Source organism: Hakea prostrata, chromosome 6, assembly GCF_041222555.1.
Source record: "Hakea prostrata isolate BN-2017 chromosome 6, UWA_Hpros_2, whole genome shotgun sequence".
NCBI lineage: Eukaryota > Viridiplantae > Streptophyta > Magnoliopsida > Proteales > Proteaceae > Hakea > Hakea prostrata.
The window spans coordinates 35,066,850-35,083,089 of record NC_142605.1 but is presented as its reverse complement, the minus strand read 5'-3'; the positions used below and the strand labels follow the sequence as shown (position 1 = coordinate 35,083,089).

Sequence of the window (16,240 nt, the reverse complement as noted above, 5' to 3'; positions counted from 1 at the left end):
TACTCAATTTTTGTATTGTGGCGACCTCTATAATCTATTTCTGTGCTTTGGTTCAGAATCACACGAATGAGATCTTCCAACAAAAATGTAAATAATGCGTCTGCCGGGAGTCGAACCCGGGTCTATTGCTTGGAAGGCAATTATCCTAACCGTTGGACTACAAACGCTGCTTTGGTATTATCCCCTTGAAAATTAATCCTAAACTAATTTATACAAAAAAATGTGTTACATTTTTGATCGACCACATCCACTTGAGAAAATTGTTAAAATTTTATTCCCCTCACCAATTTTTATTTTTTAATTTTTATAGAAGTGAAACATTTTCTTGATTATAAATGAAAATAGTATTCTTAGTACCTAAGGGGCATGAGAGGAGAATCCTCCTTATGTCAAAGTAGTGTTCAAACAGCCAAAGCAAGATAAGGTTATAAACCATTTCCAGCCTCATAATAATCAAATTCAAAAGCCATGCCTTAGTTTGTCCCCAGCCCCTATCAACGTGATGATTCTTTTCGGAGCAAATTCCGTCACCTCTAACCTCTTCTCATCATCTGCTGAACATTAACCACCAGGATGGAGACCCAGCAGATGTATCAAAATCCTGCAAATTTCATGAAGTTCTCCCCAAATCCAGCCACCACTGTCTGTTTTTCATTTTGTCCCATCCGACCAAAGCGAAGGATCCATCATATAATCTTATCTTCCTCCAATCAAAAACCCCAGGAACTGGATACTGCTTCTACCACAACCATACAAACTCACCTGGAAAAATCAGGTCTTTGCAGTGTTGGGTTCAAGACTTTGAGCTCTTGCAGGCTTGGCATCTCTAGATATCCCAATTTCGAATACAATGCCGAAGGTGGGACTGGGGAAGGGAAGGGGATCAAGAATGATTCTAGCCCAGATGAAATTTCAGTGAGTTTTGACCTACAAACACTCTATATTCCACCACTCACAAGTGAAACCACAAGGTTCCTGGGGTTACCTTTGCCCCCATTTTTAAAGATAGATATTGTACCTGAGCTCTTCCATGGGACCATCAATGAAGAAACTGGAAAGGTAGATCAGTAACTGTCAGTAAAACTGCATTTCAATGGCCATTTTGTGAAGGAAAAACTTAATAAGAACTTTACTCATTCCAGGTTGATCTAGAATTCAAGGCCAACTTCTTGTTTTCTGTTGGAAGTATCTACAGGGCTCCTCCTTTGAGGGTGGAAACTATTTTGACGACCGAGGAATCAAGTGGAACAATAAAAAGTGGAAAAGGAGAGAGGTTGGATACCAAAGGGAGATGCAAATTGGTTGGGGTTGCAGTAGTAGATCCTGTTGATGATGTTTTCATGAATTCTTTCCTCGGTCTCCCCACTGAATGTCTTGCTGAGCTGATTGCCATCCTCTCCATCTCTTCTTCTAGTTGAAGGCTTGAAGCAGACGTGTTTAAACCACGTTTCACAAAACAATAGAATATATGTAAACATTGCATCTCAAACGTACATGCCACATCTCAAATGACTTTCACCTGATGATTTAAGCTTTATAATCGAAGTTGTGATCACCTCAGAAATATTAGTTCTGAAAATCTTGATTGTGGTCAATTCTCAATTAGGAATTTCCATTTGATTCTAGCTTCTGATTGCGAGTGGGTGAGCGTAAATCTAAAAACACAAGAGAATAGGTAAATGTTCTTTGTTGTTGCCAAGAAAGGATTTCAGGCTGGAGAATCACTAATATCCCAAATTGTTGCATTCTGCAGCTCTGTTAGATTCAATTGTCAATCACAACAAGAGCAGAGACTCAATTGTAGTTAAGGCTTATGCTCGTTGACACAGAGAAGATAGATTCATCTGAAAACCTCCTTTTCCCCTGCAGCTTGTGAGTGATGTGGTTGCAAGGAATGTACCATTTATTTATTCCAACACTCAATTTAGAATGCTTCAGCATAATTCACTGACCAAAATTATAATCCAATTCAGAATAGATGCTCACTCTGTATCAAGATCCTTGCAAGATTGGCAATAAAAGATACAAGGGTTTCTCATACCTGAAATTTTTACGGCATCAATTAGCTAACCTCAAGATGCTGGAATATATTCTACAAGACAATAAGTAAAATCACAAACGGAGCGAGAAGGGAGGAGGTTGAGGGAAGACAATCATAATAACGAAGCAATTTACATTTAACCTTTTCCTTTTTGCATAAGCAATTTACACTTGGGACAACATTTATAAGAAATATGCAATCGTCAACATTTTTTCAAATGGTTATCAGCCGATTCTAATCCCAAATAGTGTAAAACAAGTGATACTTTCCTGATAATATATTGTCTTCTATTAGTTTTAGAACCACGAGTGGGGCTTTGGCCGGTGGAATAAAAGTTGGGTTTTTCCAGGAGCATGCTAGAAAACAAATTTCACAAGACTTCCAATTTGCCGAAGACTAAAAACATCTCAACTTCAAGGTGGAAAACAACAATAACAATACTCTACAAAAGACTCCAAAAATGATCAATTTGAAGTAGAATTCACAGGTTCAACAACCTTTTTCTTAGGACAAGCTGAGGAAAGATGCCCTGGAACACCACACTCGTAGCAAGTGCGTCGCTTCTTCTTTTTACCACTGCTGGAGCTCAGACCATGATTCTCATTGTTCTTACTTGCAGCATCTGATCTTGGATGGGTTTTTGTTTCTTTCTTTGGAACTGCACATCTTATCTTCACAGGTCGTCCAGAAACCACCTTCTGATCCAGTTTTAAGGCAATTGCATGAGAGAGACTATCTGAGAAATCAACATGTGCATAGCCACGGAAGTCTCCTGTTTCCTTGTCTGTACCAAAACGGACAGACGATATGTTACAGTCAGAGAAGAATTTCCTCAGTTCATCCTCTGTGACATCCCAAGACAAATTTCCTACGTATATCCTATTGTAACCCTCCACCACAGGTGGGGCAAAATCTGACGAATCATGATGCATAGCTGTCTTGTAGGGTTGAATTTTCAGGAACAGTCCACCCCTGAACAAGAAGGAAGGGTCACTAGAGAAAAGCAGATAGAATGAGATAGCAGATTAAAATCATATCATATGTACTCACATGTCAGCTCCATCAAGAGCCAATGCTCTCTTGGCAGCAGCTTCAGTCTGCAATAGGCAGTAACCATTGAATCATAAAATCACAGTAAACTGATGAACTTCCATTATGAATTATGAACAAGCATAGTTTGTATAACCGTCTTTCATCCAACAATGGGTCACAAATCAAATAAGACAATCCATATCCATCAACAAAATCTTAAGTAGAAATAGGTTAAAACTTAAATCATCACTGTTCATATCCATATCTTGACATAAACATATTGGAACATAAGCCCACCAGAACCTTTCAATTTCTGCAAGTCAAGGACAAGGACGCTGAAATGGAACAAGCATAGATGCTTAGCCATTCATTTCTAATTTCTTTCCATCATGAACTCGAAGTCTTGTAAACCAAGCCAAAATTGGGGAAGGGTACACAGGGGTTCGACAGAGTAAACTATCTAGTGACAAGAAACAAATGGAAATATAACCTGTTTTATGGTAGGTAAAAACAATTGAAATTGCACTACTGCTCCACTAAGTAGCAGAGGAAAATGCACCACTGCTCCACTAAGTAGCAGAACTTCATGAAGATGGATATAATGGTTCCTCTCAAAGAAACAAACGAGACAGGGATAAAATGGCCATATTCTGCACACCTCGACTAGATTAATCTCTGTTTCTTATTTATCAAAAAGAAAATTCCAACTACAATCCTTATGACAAAAACAGGACAAATAAAATAAAATCTGAGGTTGGCAAATATCATTAGCAAGGGCCCCAAAGTCCAGCGCCACCATTTTCTGAAGAGCCACAAACCAAGAAGCAAAGCGGATATCAAGCCAACAGAGCCACAACCCAAAAAAATCTCCCACGCAAAAAAGCAGTGGTTCCTATCTGGCATGTCTAACTTCTTCCCCTTGAAAACTTATCACCTTTCTTTTAATAGCAATGGAAATTCCAAAGCATTCATTTACCAGCTGAATATTTACTTCAAGAAAAATCATCTTCCATTCATGGTTACATCACAAAACATAATAGATCAAATGTTGATCATGTAATTTCATTTTGCAGGTAAGTACTACCAACACCCGTCTTACTGTACTAAAAAATGTCCTGTAAAGAGCATACCCAGCATGAGGTTCTTCACCTGTACTTTGTCTGGGGAGGTAATAATGTACACAGCTTTACCCCTGTTTTTCCAGACTCAAACCCATGACCACTTGGTCACAGCGGAGTACCCTTATGGTTGCTTCAAGAAAGTGACAATAACCTCACTGCCCACCAAAAAATAAAGAGTTCATGCAATACTTTAAAGAAAAAGGAAGAAAAACTCAAATTCCTCTTTTGTTGTGTGCCATGTTCGGTTTAATAAGACACATGAAGAGTGAAAATTACATCCTTTAGTTGATCACACTATAGAAAGAAGAAAAAAAAACCTAAGAAAATAACCAACACTTTATGTCATGAAAGCATGTATGTTGTTATTTATAACTAAGTTTAATTGGTGCTTCCCACATAAAATTAAGAGAAACAAAGAGAATCAATATTTTACATACACAACTAATTATGAGAGATTTATCTTATCCCTAAATTATAGACCTTAGTACCTTACAAATCCAGTAATGTTTGGTCAAATCCCAATATAAGCATCAACTTATTCCACAAATATGAATTTCACAATCGAAAAGGAGGAAATTTTTGTTTTCTAGACTTTTTATTAGATATTTTCTTGTCTTATGAAACAATATTATTATTTAAGCTAAAATTTGGTAAGTTCATACATGTCATCAAGTTGAGCTGGTATGAAGCAAAGATTTCTTTTACTGAAATATCACATTAATGCAAGTCTTAGAAATTCCAGAAAATTTTGCGAAAATTGAATTGCAAAATTCTGTTGTCAACAGATAATAGTTTAGTGATTAAAGCTTGTGTTCAGTAAATGAAACCAAAGATCTAAACATCACTTAAATTTGTTTCAAGAATAAGCTTAAAGAACACATACATCTAACAGGATTAAATCATCAGTCACAGTTTCAACCATCCTTTCATGCTTACTTTATAAGTAGACAGATCAGAGGAAGGATGGAATCTTTTCATATTATAGCATGGTCTCCTGTTTGGAACACACACACACAAAAGAAAAGGGGCCACATGAACATCATTTCTTAGACTTCCAGACTTTTGGCATTTGGGTATTTCATCATCCATAAAGAATTGTCGAGGAAGATAAATTTGAAACCAAACTGGACATATTTGAGCAAAATAATAACGTAGATACCAGTATGGTGAAGAACTTAACCTTGAAACTAATCATGGCAATCCCCCTGAACTTGCCGGTCTCAGGAAACCTCAAACAGTCAACTTCAGTTATGGTGCCACAGCCCTCAAAGAAGCTCCTAATGTCGTCCTCGGTGGAGTAGTATGGGATGCCTCCCACATAAACCTTCGGAGGGATATCTGCACTTAATTGACTGTAACAACCCAACAGAACATGAGAAAACAACAAACAACATATAAAACCTAAATATTTAAATTAACAATGTTTCATTCTTCAATTCGAATAAAGCCCACTAAATGCGTTTCTTCCTCAGGGTTTAGGGTTTTACCTCTCATCGAGCTTTGCTGACCCTTCTAAGGCTTCTCCTTTAACCTCTCCATTCCCAGAATCAAGGCTTTTGTTCTTCTTTTTCTTCCTAAACTTCTTCTTTTCCTTTTTCTTCTTTGATTTCTTCGTTGGCTTCTTCTCTGTCAGTTCTGAGGCTCCATTTTCACTCTTCTGATTTTCGGTATCCTCTCTCTTCCTCTTCTTGTTATTCTTCTTCTTCTCGTTCGAATCCTCCGCAACAGTAACCTTGCTTGCTTCACGGGAATCGCCGTTACTTCCTTCAGGGGCCTTCAGAGGAAGATCTTTTCTTCTTTTTTCCCTTTTGGTTAACCTAGGCTTATGCGATGCAGAACCCAACAACTCTTTAAGAGAGTGAATCTGAGATTTTACATCTTGTTTCGTAGACTCATTCGATTTGTCTACACCTTCTGTTGCTGCTAAAGATTCAGTAAGAGTAAGTCTCAGCTTTTGTTTTAGCTTCTTATTAGATAAAACCATCTGTTTCTGTTCTTGTGAAGAACGATAATGGCTACGGGTTCGAGAGAAACAGCCACTCTACCTGCAGAAGCAGCCTCCACCAAGGTCTTCTGCTCTCGAATCGCTCTCAGGTTCAATTGGGCGAGCTGGGTCAGGAAGAATCTAATCTTGAGTACTCTCAAGGTCAAGCCGAGTTAACTCCGGTTGGCCCCAACACAGATGTATGGGCCTGGACCAGATTAAATTGGAGGCCTTAGCCCATGATTGCCCCAGCCCAACCACGTCCAACAATGGACCTGCAGATTTCAGCCTTGGCCCAATTTTCTGGCCAAAAACCCAAGCCCACGTCTTATCTAAGATGGGCTTGGGTAGCCCAGATGTCTACACCAAAATATCTTATTGGAGTCCAGATCGTCTCCCCTGACTCTGTGCTCCTCCTACCACTATTGACCATGAATTACAAGGGCCCACAGAGTTACGGTGATGGGACTTTATTTTTTATTTATTTTAATGTTTCATTATTTTTACTTGTGAGCCCCATATAATTTGTGGTTGTAACAACGTCAGGGGAGCATAGAACTCCTCATCAGGGGAGATGATCCACACTCATCTTATTGTGTGTCATTCCAATTTTGATGTGGAACTACCAACTAAATGGTCAAATATAAGAGTTTGAATCTTATTATAGCCTCATGTTTATTTCTTGCTTTTCAATATAAGTAACACCAAATGCGAAATGATTAAGAAAGCATTTGAAAAGCATCATATGAAATTTGACCCATAATTTTTACCAAAATATAATTTGACCCATAAGTGATAGAGATGTCATATCCATTGGATTAAGGCCTAATCCAAGTATTAATGTCTTGACCAAAAAAATTCCAAGTATTAATGTGAAAGTTTACTACCAAATTATATGAGGTCATATTCCATCTCCCTATTCCTTATGCACCTACTGCACTTGAAACTTATATAAATCAGCAAGTGTTGACAAATTAAACAAATTATAAAGGTCATTTTTCATAATTAATTGTGTCGTGCCAGCATTACCTTAGAGTAGAGAGAGTTAGAAGGTACTCTCATAAGCTTCTGTTTGTGTGTATGAACTCTAGAATTCTTTGTTATAAGGACTATTTACCAAAAAATTCAGACAAAATTCAAGGATTGTGGAGATATGGATAGGCTGAAACAAATTTGGAGTTATATGGCTTGGAGGATTTGGAATACTAATAACTTATCTATTTTTTCACGGTCTTGATGTCTCAATTAGATTTACTAGTTATGTCATACTTTTCTTTCATTTGTGCTGACATTCATAATTTATTGATTGTGTCATCTTTTGTAGGGGATTTTGCTCCTCCTACTATTAGTAGATCCTTAGAGGAAGTTGAATGATTTCAAGTGTTTGTGGATGATACATGGGAAAATCATACCAACAAAGGAGGTGGGAGCTGTATTTTATAGGATTCTCAAGGTTCATTTATAGCTGCTCAGTGTAAGAACTGTATTGGATGGTCAGCTATAGCAATGGAACTTCTTGCCATATATGATGGTTTACTTTTAGGAAGATTGTTGGGGGTGGAGATGATCCAAGTCAATTCCAATTGTATGTCCGATGATCTTCCTACAGGGTCTTCCTTCATCTTTGGATTGGATTTGTTTAAATTTAGTTTCAGATATTTTGAAGATTCTTTTTCAGGTTTTCGTTGGATTTTTTTTTTAATTATATATCTAAGTCTTTTAATGTTTTTGCAGATTTTATTGCAAAGGGAGCACGTCGTCTCTCTCTATCTAGGTCTTGGTGGAATGTTCCACCATTATTTATGATTGATATGTTTGTGTTGTCCAGGTCCACTGGCTTTGACTCTTTAATATAATTAAGTTTGCAGCTTTTGACAAAAAACCAAAAGAACCACTAATGCATTCGTGTGAGGTCTCACTTCTAAAAACCTGATAAGATGAAATCCCTTTTAAATGTATGGTTAAAAAGTAGGGGAAAGGGACTATGTGTTCATGTTGAAAATAACGTATGATACCATCTTTAGGATATCTAAGCCAAACTAAAAAATTATGACCACTTAAATTAAAAAAAAACCAAAATCGAACCCTTAAATGAAATCATAGGCAATGTAAATGCAAAACTCTTTCAAAGTTGATACTTTAGTTGGTCTCAACTTTTTGTAATACTTCTTAAATGAATTCATATGCCAATATAGTAATTGCTAAACCATTTCTAAAAGTTGATATTTCAGATGGTTATTTTATCTAGTTAATAATCACGTTTAAATTGTAACAAAATAATAATATAAAAATCACGTTCTAATGAAAAAGAAGAGAACAAGGACTCAAGTGGTTGTGGACCTTAGTATGGAGAAGCATCAAGAAATAGAAATTGTATGGATATTTTGATAGTTTTTTTTTTTTTTTTTTGGTAAACGCATTATTCCAAGCGGGCGAGGGTGTGTTGGAACATGAAATCCCCAACCACACTGACGGCGGAGGTCTTCTGGCTGGTTCGCTATAACAGCTCCTAGGAATAAAGGGGGATACACTGTATAAAATTAGCTTATATTCCCCCAACCTATTTATAAACTCTTCGGATTCAAAAAAAAAAAAAAAAAAAAGAAGAGAAAACACTAAATTTGTCTTATTTCATTTTAAATTACATGTTCTCAAAAATATTAACGGAATAGAAATTTAACCAACAACTAACATGCATCCGAGATTGGTCCAAGCAATGGAATAAAACATGGGGAGTTGTTTCCTCTTCCAAAAATTCTCACATAAGATCTACCCCAACTTCTTGGTGATTAAGTTAGATGTGGTGGAGGATCATTAAGCTCATAGAAAATTTGATTTTGGGCCATGTTTTACATTTCCATATCTCTTTCCAATGTTACTATCCTATGAGTTTTGGATAAAGGTGCGTGCAAAGCCAACTTTTATGCCTTTCACGGAGACTTCATCCACAACCCCAAAGAACATCTTCATTAGGAAATAATGCCAAGTTGATGTTTAAGATTGCATTAGCCTCCTCAGGTGAAAACCATCGAAGACGTAGTATTCCAAGTTCTTGATTGTTGATTTAAAATCACGTTCTAATAAAAAAAATACCAACAACAACGCATGTACTTCTAGTGAGCTGATCACCTTCCAAGAAAGGTATTTGAAATAGTCTTTTAAGGAATTAGAAAGTACATACCACTCTCTTGACATTTTTCATAAGGGCTGAAACCACATACACAATACACATGCTTGCCCGAGGGACCAATGGACGTAGCATCTTAAAGTGGAAGCAAGTCAAGAAATTAGAAATTTTTAAATGGATCATCTTTCTTGGAATAAGGTTTAGAGACTACAAATTCCGTGAGTCCAAGATACTTTGTTGGCCCATCACCATATGACTTAGTAAGAAATAATGAAATATTGAAAAAAAATATAATTACCAGTCATCGGAATGTGGGGCTTATAATTAAAAATAATGAAACCTTGTAAAAAATATAATTACTCTATTCCTGCGGGCCCCCTATAATTTGTTGTCAACAGCTGTTAGGAGAGACAATCCGAAAATGAAATAGTACGTACTTAGTAGATTGGGGAGAGGATCTAGATTCCAGACTATTGAAGAACGATTTGGATCATCTGATGTCAAGAGATCATTGATTCATTATGATAGGACACGTGTCACACATCACAGATTCACAGCTAGGGTGGCACCTTCAGTCGAAGGAATCGAGTTGTATGAACCAGATTTGACTCGCTATCCGGTCCGTCCGGTTTGTGGGGTCACAGGATTAATGCAATATTACGTTCAATTATTATTTATCAACTCTTTTAAAATATTGACCAATCAAACACGACGAGATGCTTCGCTTGAGGAGCCAAGAACCCGGGGACACGCGTACTCTAAAGAACAAGTGTTGGCGTCTCTTTGGTCCAGGAGATTGGGAAGCTTTAAACATTTTCTTTTTTTTCCTTTTCTAAACGAGCAACCAACACCTCATTGCTGGACTCCACAGCTCAGCTCGTTCTCGTGAGCTCGAAACCCCAACCTCGGTCGAAACTTGTGATTCGCTGCCAAAAGTCCCAACAAAGTTTTCGTTGTTCATTTCCTTAAATCTTTGCGTTCTTTAGGGCTTCGAGTTTCTCTAGTTGTTTCAACTTCTTTATTCTCTTCTTTTCTTGATTTGACCATAATTCTTGAATCACCGAGAATTGATTGTAGATGACTTTAGTCCCAGCAGCGGGAATTTTAATCACTAGCCATCTTGTTCATCTTGTTTCCTGATATTGATGTCCTTCCGGTGTTCTAGATTCACTAGTTTTGTGTTAGAGATTTCTTTTTGAACCGGATGGCAGATCGTTTTTGGATAGTTTTTTTCGCGACGTTTGCTTGTTTCATTGGAGTTCTCAACGCTAGCGTTGGTGAACTAGATCCAGTGTACAGGTAGATTTCTTTCTTTTTCATGGTTTGTTTCATTTACTTTTATCAATTTTGGATTCAGTTACTTTTGTTTTGTCAATCTTTTGCTGTGCTGGCTCTGTACCTGGTTTCGTTCTCAGATTCGTTAGAATTTTGGATTTCTAGCTAAATCATCTGAGAAACATTGACTTGTTGGATGAGAGGGTAATGAACCAGTTAAATATACAAATTGCTCTTAATCTTGGATGGTTTTTAACTACTGAGCTAGAAAATGGAACCCTTATTAACATTTTTCGCCGTCTACTGGAGAAAGAGTGTTGCTATGACGACCATGAAGCTTGGTTTGCCTGTTGTTTGCATCATTTGGCGGCATTTAGGTTGCAGCTGAAACTTGTTGGTGTTTGAACATTTAATTTATAGATCCCGCCTGACAGATTTAGGGGTGGAAGGAGGGGGTTAAGTCAACTCACTTTTGATGATGATCAACTGGCCCGCATCCATTAGTCAACCAGGGAACTTTTAAATAGGGGGTAGCTATGTTCTATGATATGAAGAGAAGAGAAGAAAAGGAAGGTCATGCATTTTCCTATGGGGTTGACCGTTTTTGGGGCTTGAAGAATGACGGATTCCTACTGGTAATACATTCCGTGGCTGCGGAATTGCTTCTTGATGAGAAATCTTTTATAATGTTCTTGTATATCTTATTATCATGTTTAAATTGGATTGAGTGGCGTAACTCACTTAAAATTCTACCTGCAGTGCTTCCTATGGAGCTTTCTGATAGGATCAAGTTCTTTAGACAGATAGGAAATTGGTTGATCTTTCTAGGATTCGTTTCCTATATCTACTTAGTGTTACCTCTTTTAGCCACTAGCAGAATCATGCTAGATTATGATGCCAGAATTATGTCTCTGATTCTGAATATTGGAGGTTTAAATACTTTAAAAATAAATAAAATCTTTGTATAGGTTTTCTTAATAGATAGTCCAAATTGCAATAGTTGTTCTAGCATCACAAATTGTTGCAAGATTTTATACCTATATGATAGATTTGGTTATATGTTCTATCTGAAAGACAGTTTAATATTTTGACCATATGATGTTCATGGGATTCCTATATACAGTGGGTCAACAATCTCTTACATAGTGTTGCTTTCCCAAATAATAATCCTGAAATTTCTCATATATTTCCATGCCATCAAAATCTGAGTTTGTGGCAGGTTTGAAATTCCACTGCTATGAAGACCATTGAGGCAGATGCACTTCATTGAGGAACATTTTGGTAAATATAAGTGCATAAATTATTCTGATAATGCAGTAAAAGCTCAAACTGCTAACACTGGCATGCATTTCGTGTAAAGGAAATGATCATGCTTATGGATGAAGGGAATGGTTGCACATAGTGTTTTAAGTAGATGTTCTTTCCCAATTGAAAGAGGTATAGTTGTGGTGATTAACAATATCCATTGGCTTTTATCAAAAGAAGCATGTGTAGCATTCTATGATGCATATCTTTTTGACCTTGTTTTATTCCTCTGCCCATGATGAAACGTTTTTAATCACTAGCGCCTGTACTGCTATATTTGCAATGTTGAAGATTCTGTTTTTTCTTATTTATTTATTTATTTTTTGCACACTTGGTTGATAGGGTCTAGATTGTCCTTGTCACAAACTTAGTGGTTTATTTCTCCATATGGCAATCTCACTTGTGGAGTCTGCTGCTTTGCATTTTCAGTGGCTTTTATATTATTACTATTCTATATATTTTTTAATATGAAGTTTCAAACCCTTCCTTGGCACATGTCAATGCCCAATCAAGCTGACATTTGGCACACGAGGGGAGAGTGTACAGACAACCTGGACCAAAATTTTATTGTCTAACCAAAATGTTTTGTAGTAGATTAAGCACAAGTGAGAAAAGTTATTTCAATGCTTGAAGTGTGGTGCCACTTCTGGTCTTCTTTTCTTAACTTTTCTTCTTGAGCATTTCACAGAACATGGTGAGAATCTAGGAGTGCTCTTTACAAAATGGAAGTTATGTTACTTTTAGCTACCTAAACTGAGCCTGTCTTCTCTATGAGCCAATTCGTTTAGGCAATACACTAGCGACTTCAGGGTTTCGTATTGGTTTGTGTGGTTGTATCATGCTTTTTCTGAATGAATATTTTTAGGTCTTAACAATTCTTCGCTTGGATTTTCTGGCTTTGGCAACTTGAAAGCATTTTTGCTCAAACTACTCTAATGGAAATTTTGGAATGTGACCTCATCGTAAGTTGTTAATCTGTTTCCGTAGTTAAGAGATTGATCATGGGAAGGAAAGCCATCTTGAAACCCAAACACATTACACAAAGGATTTAATTACCCTGTTTCATATCCCAATACCTGCAATGCTTTTATGTGCTGTCTTCCTATGGTGTTTTTCTTGGGAAATTCTTTGAATGATTTTGGAGACTGGCCCTGCTATTGTTTTGCCCGCAAAACACTATAATCTAAGTTTTTGTCTTTTTCTTCCTGTTTTCCCATAGCATAATGATTACCTGGCTGTTCATGCATCTGTGACAAATCAGTTTATTTGTAAAAGGCTTTTTTGTGAAGGCTTGATTTAGGTCCTTATCTTGTCTAAAACTTAAGATGGGTGCTAGAGAATTCCTTTTGTTACCTTGCTTCTGCTTGGTTTTCCTAAATAATTGTCAACTTCACGTATTTAATGCGTTAATTTCATTCCTCAGCCATTTTATCCTGTTAAAAACTGGCAAATAATGCATCAGTTTTCGTTGCTGGTCATTTTATGCATCTAATTTTCAAAGGAGGATAGACTAGGATCCAAGTTGTAGTGAATGCAGTTGGAAAAACAATTATACAAAGTCAGTAGTTAGAGATGTGTGTGTTTTTCAAAGTAAACTATAATTTTATAATACATGGGGTAATGAGAAATCTCCCCCCAGGCTCCTTGCCTCCCCACTTCCCCCATACAGATTACATCTTCCAGCTCAATATTAGGAAGGAGATCACTTACTATCTATTTGGTAATAATCCTTGAAGGGTTAACCCTGTCTGTCTATTGTATTATGCTGTCCATGAAGTTTTCTAGGTGACACTTCCAAGTTTCCTTAATGTATCTACTATCTGTTCTTATTCAAAAAGCAACCAAAGTTGTCCTGAAAATGTCAAATGTTGTTGCCTAAAGAAGTAAATTTTCAGTTTCATGTACTCTGGATTGATCACTTTTGCCGTTTTAGTTTGGTTTGACTAATTTATTGAGTGCAATCAATATGCAATATCCGTTTATTTACCTCTGTTGGTGATAATAAATTGATTGTGAAATAAAATTTGCTGGTGATTAAAGACTTTGTGTTGAAAGAGTATTCCAATTTCATTAGTGATTTTAGTTTCTGTATATTGTCATAGGGTTAGAAGTTTTTCTCTAATTCCGTAAGCTGGATTTAAGCATGATGGTCAGATGCTTCCTTGGCCTAATTATTATCATGATGATGTTGATGTTGTTGTGTATCTTTGCATACCAGGGCTTGTGTTGCAAATTGTGAGACGACTGGTTGTGTGGGAGACAAATGCTTTCAGCACTGCAGATTCTCATCCAATGGTGTCCCTGTTGATGGTCCGTGGTACATGCAGGAGCCGCTTTACTTGCGGTGGAAGCAATGGGATTGCCAGAGTGACTGTCGGTATAACTGCATGGTTGATAGAGAGAAAGAAAGGGAGATGGCAGGGCACAAGCCTGTCAAATATCATGGGAAATGGTCCTTCCAGCGTGTCTTCGGGTTCCAGGTTTGCCATTCTGCTAGGTTGTTATCTCATTACTAATGGGGGGCTTTCATAAGTTCTTGATTGCTTATGTGATTCATGTGTTCAGGAGCCTGCTTCTGTGGCATTTTCTGCTTTAAACCTTGCAGTGCAGTTTCATGGTTGGGTGTCCTTCTTTATCCTGCTGTACTACAAGTTACCTCTGAGGCAGAATAAGAAAATTTACTATGAGTATGCTTGTTTATGGCATATTTTCGGAGTCGTGTCTATGAACTCTTGGTTCTGGTGTGCTTTCTATCACAGTCGGTAAGGTTCGTTTTCTTTTACCTCTTTATACACCACCCTGACTGTAAATGTTATTGGAAGGAGAAGCCAAAAAGGAAGTGCGTTGGCTCCTTTCCATAATTGTTCTAAGCTGAAAACTTTGCTTCCTCATTGTTGCTCCATAGGAGTGTAGAGCAGAGATTATGATCACAGTTTACAATTCTATCTTCTACGCTTCTAGGTACCTCATATGCATTTGTGGATATTAACTATTTGAAACTTGAAGTCTGATGCATTCCAATGGCTAGAAGATAATTGACCTTGGTTTAAGTATTTATTTTTTCTTCCCTTTCTTTTCTGTATATTTTCTCCCCCGCTTAATGGATATTTTATCATACGCAGAAATGTGGATCTAACTGAGAGGTTAGATTACTCTTCGGCAGTGGCATTAATAGGTTACGCACTTATCCTGGCTATCGTACGAACTTTCAGTGTGAGGGATGAGGCTACCAGAGTGATGGTTTCTGCTCCAATAATTGCATTTGTCACAACCCACATACTATATCTCAACTTATATCAATTTGACTATGGTAAGCATTTTTTGCTCTCAAAGCTCTATTGAGTTGAAACATGTACTTGTAGCAGCATCCTGTTTGAGTTTCAGAGTGTGTATTTTGTATTTTGTGTTAAGTATTTAGAAGGTTGCTAGGACGTTGTTGGAATGCCTGGCTTGGTTTTTGTACAATCTATTAGAGCACTGCTAGTACTTACAGAGTTGGTAGCCGGAAACACCCTTATGTGTGAACCGTATTACTTGTCTACTTAGATCTCTCTCTGTTAATCGTGACTTGTCTGATGTCTAATTTTTCCTGCTTCTTACCGATTCTGTTCTCTAGCATGGTTGTAATTCGTTGCCTACCACACAATCAATGATTGCTGCTTATCCAAATTTACAGAATTTACTAGCAGTGCTTGAGTATCTCGGGAAATATATAATTGGTATTTTATGCTGTGCAAGTTAAGTAGACATTTAACCCATTTCTGCGAATCTTGCAGGATGGAATATTATGGTCTGCGGTGTAATGGGTGTAGCTCAGCTTCTAATGTGGGCAATCTGGGCTGGCGTTTCACGACATCCCTCACGCTGGAAGCTGTGGGTGGTCGTCATGGGAGGAGCGCTGGGCGTGTTATTGGAGATCTATGATTTTCCTCCCTATTATGGTTATCTGGACGCCCATGCCCTTTGGCATGCATCCACCATCCCCCTCGGCTACCTTTGGTGGAGCTTTGTCAGAGACGACGCAGAATACCGGACAATGAGCCTCATCAAGAAGGCAAAATAGGCATTCGTTTTCCTGATTCACGCATGCAGCGATTATATTTTGTCACTGCCATTCCTACCATTCGCTGTAATAATTGGAATCGTCTTTTCATCTTCCCCACCTTTGTTTTTGTTCCCTCTTGCAGCGTTTCCTCGCAGAAGTGCTTTCAGGAGCGAATCTCGTAGAATTTTGTTGTTTTAGGATCACAGCTTCTCTACATGGATGATAGTATTAGTGTTTGCAGACCCGATCTGTTTTCGATTCTCTTCCTGTTATTGACTGTTTTCTTGTTCAAGGGAATTGACCCAGCATC

The 16,240-nt window shown here is 37.5% G+C and overlaps 3 protein-coding genes and 1 non-coding gene across 4 annotated transcripts; 2 read left to right on the top strand and 2 right to left on the bottom strand.

Annotated features, from left to right (window-relative positions):
* Positions 1 to 95: 95 nt before the first annotated feature.
* TRNAG-UCC (transfer RNA glycine (anticodon UCC)) lies at positions 96 to 167 on the bottom strand. The gene has a single exon. It is a non-coding gene; the product is annotated as a tRNA-Gly (tRNA).
* Positions 168 to 448: 281 nt separating this feature from the next.
* LOC149013628 (ATP-dependent Clp protease ATP-binding subunit) lies at positions 449 to 1,670 on the top strand. Its single transcript, XM_089159465.1, has 2 exons — positions 449 to 1,059; positions 1,143 to 1,670. The coding sequence occupies exons 1-2, from the start codon at positions 574 to 576 to the stop codon at positions 1,416 to 1,418; spliced, it is 762 nt and encodes a 253-aa protein (XP_089015591.1). The 5' UTR covers positions 449 to 573; the 3' UTR covers positions 1,419 to 1,670.
* Positions 1,671 to 2,293: 623 nt separating this feature from the next.
* PHIP1 (phragmoplastin interacting protein 1) lies at positions 2,294 to 6,329 on the bottom strand. Its single transcript, XM_089159463.1, has 4 exons — positions 5,682 to 6,329; positions 5,375 to 5,546; positions 3,092 to 3,138; positions 2,294 to 3,013 (listed from the first exon to the last, which is right to left on the bottom strand). Exons 1-4 carry the CDS (start codon positions 6,176 to 6,178, stop codon positions 2,506 to 2,508), a joined length of 1,224 nt encoding a protein of 407 aa, XP_089015589.1. The 5' UTR covers positions 6,179 to 6,329; the 3' UTR covers positions 2,294 to 2,505.
* A 3,725-nt stretch (positions 6,330 to 10,054) lies between these two features.
* On the top strand, positions 10,055 to 16,191 carry LOC149013626 (uncharacterized). Its single transcript, XM_089158843.1, has 5 exons — positions 10,055 to 10,604; positions 14,104 to 14,365; positions 14,451 to 14,647; positions 15,008 to 15,195; positions 15,662 to 16,191. The coding sequence occupies exons 1-5, from the start codon at positions 10,510 to 10,512 to the stop codon at positions 15,946 to 15,948; spliced, it is 1,029 nt and encodes a 342-aa protein (XP_089014969.1). The 5' UTR covers positions 10,055 to 10,509; the 3' UTR covers positions 15,949 to 16,191.
* Positions 16,192 to 16,240: the final 49 nt, after the last annotated feature.

Excerpts from the sequence above, each read along its gene's own strand:
- LOC149013628 (XM_089159465.1), top strand. The coding sequence starts at position 574 with ATGGAGACCCAGCAGATGTATCAAAATCCTGCAAATTTCATGAAGTTC. Across the intron at positions 1,060-1,142 it reads TCAATGAAGAAACTGGAAAG|GTTGATCTAGAATTCAAGGC; the intron begins GTAGATCAGTAA and ends TACTCATTCCAG.
- PHIP1 (XM_089159463.1), bottom strand. The coding sequence starts at position 6,178 with ATGGTTTTATCTAATAAGAAGCTAAAACAAAAGCTGAGACTTACTCTT. Across the intron at positions 3,139-5,374 it reads TTGCCATGATTAGTTTCAAG|ACTGAAGCTGCTGCCAAGAG; the intron begins GTTAAGTTCTTC and ends TGCCTATTGCAG. Across the intron at positions 3,014-3,091 it reads GCTCTTGATGGAGCTGACAT|GGGTGGACTGTTCCTGAAAA; the intron begins GTGAGTACATAT and ends CTTCTTGTTCAG.
- LOC149013626 (XM_089158843.1), top strand. The coding sequence starts at position 10,510 with ATGGCAGATCGTTTTTGGATAGTTTTTTTCGCGACGTTTGCTTGTTTC. Across the intron at positions 10,605-14,103 it reads GAACTAGATCCAGTGTACAG|GGCTTGTGTTGCAAATTGTG; the intron begins GTAGATTTCTTT and ends TTTGCATACCAG. Across the intron at positions 14,648-15,007 it reads TGTGCTTTCTATCACAGTCG|AAATGTGGATCTAACTGAGA; the intron begins GTAAGGTTCGTT and ends TATCATACGCAG.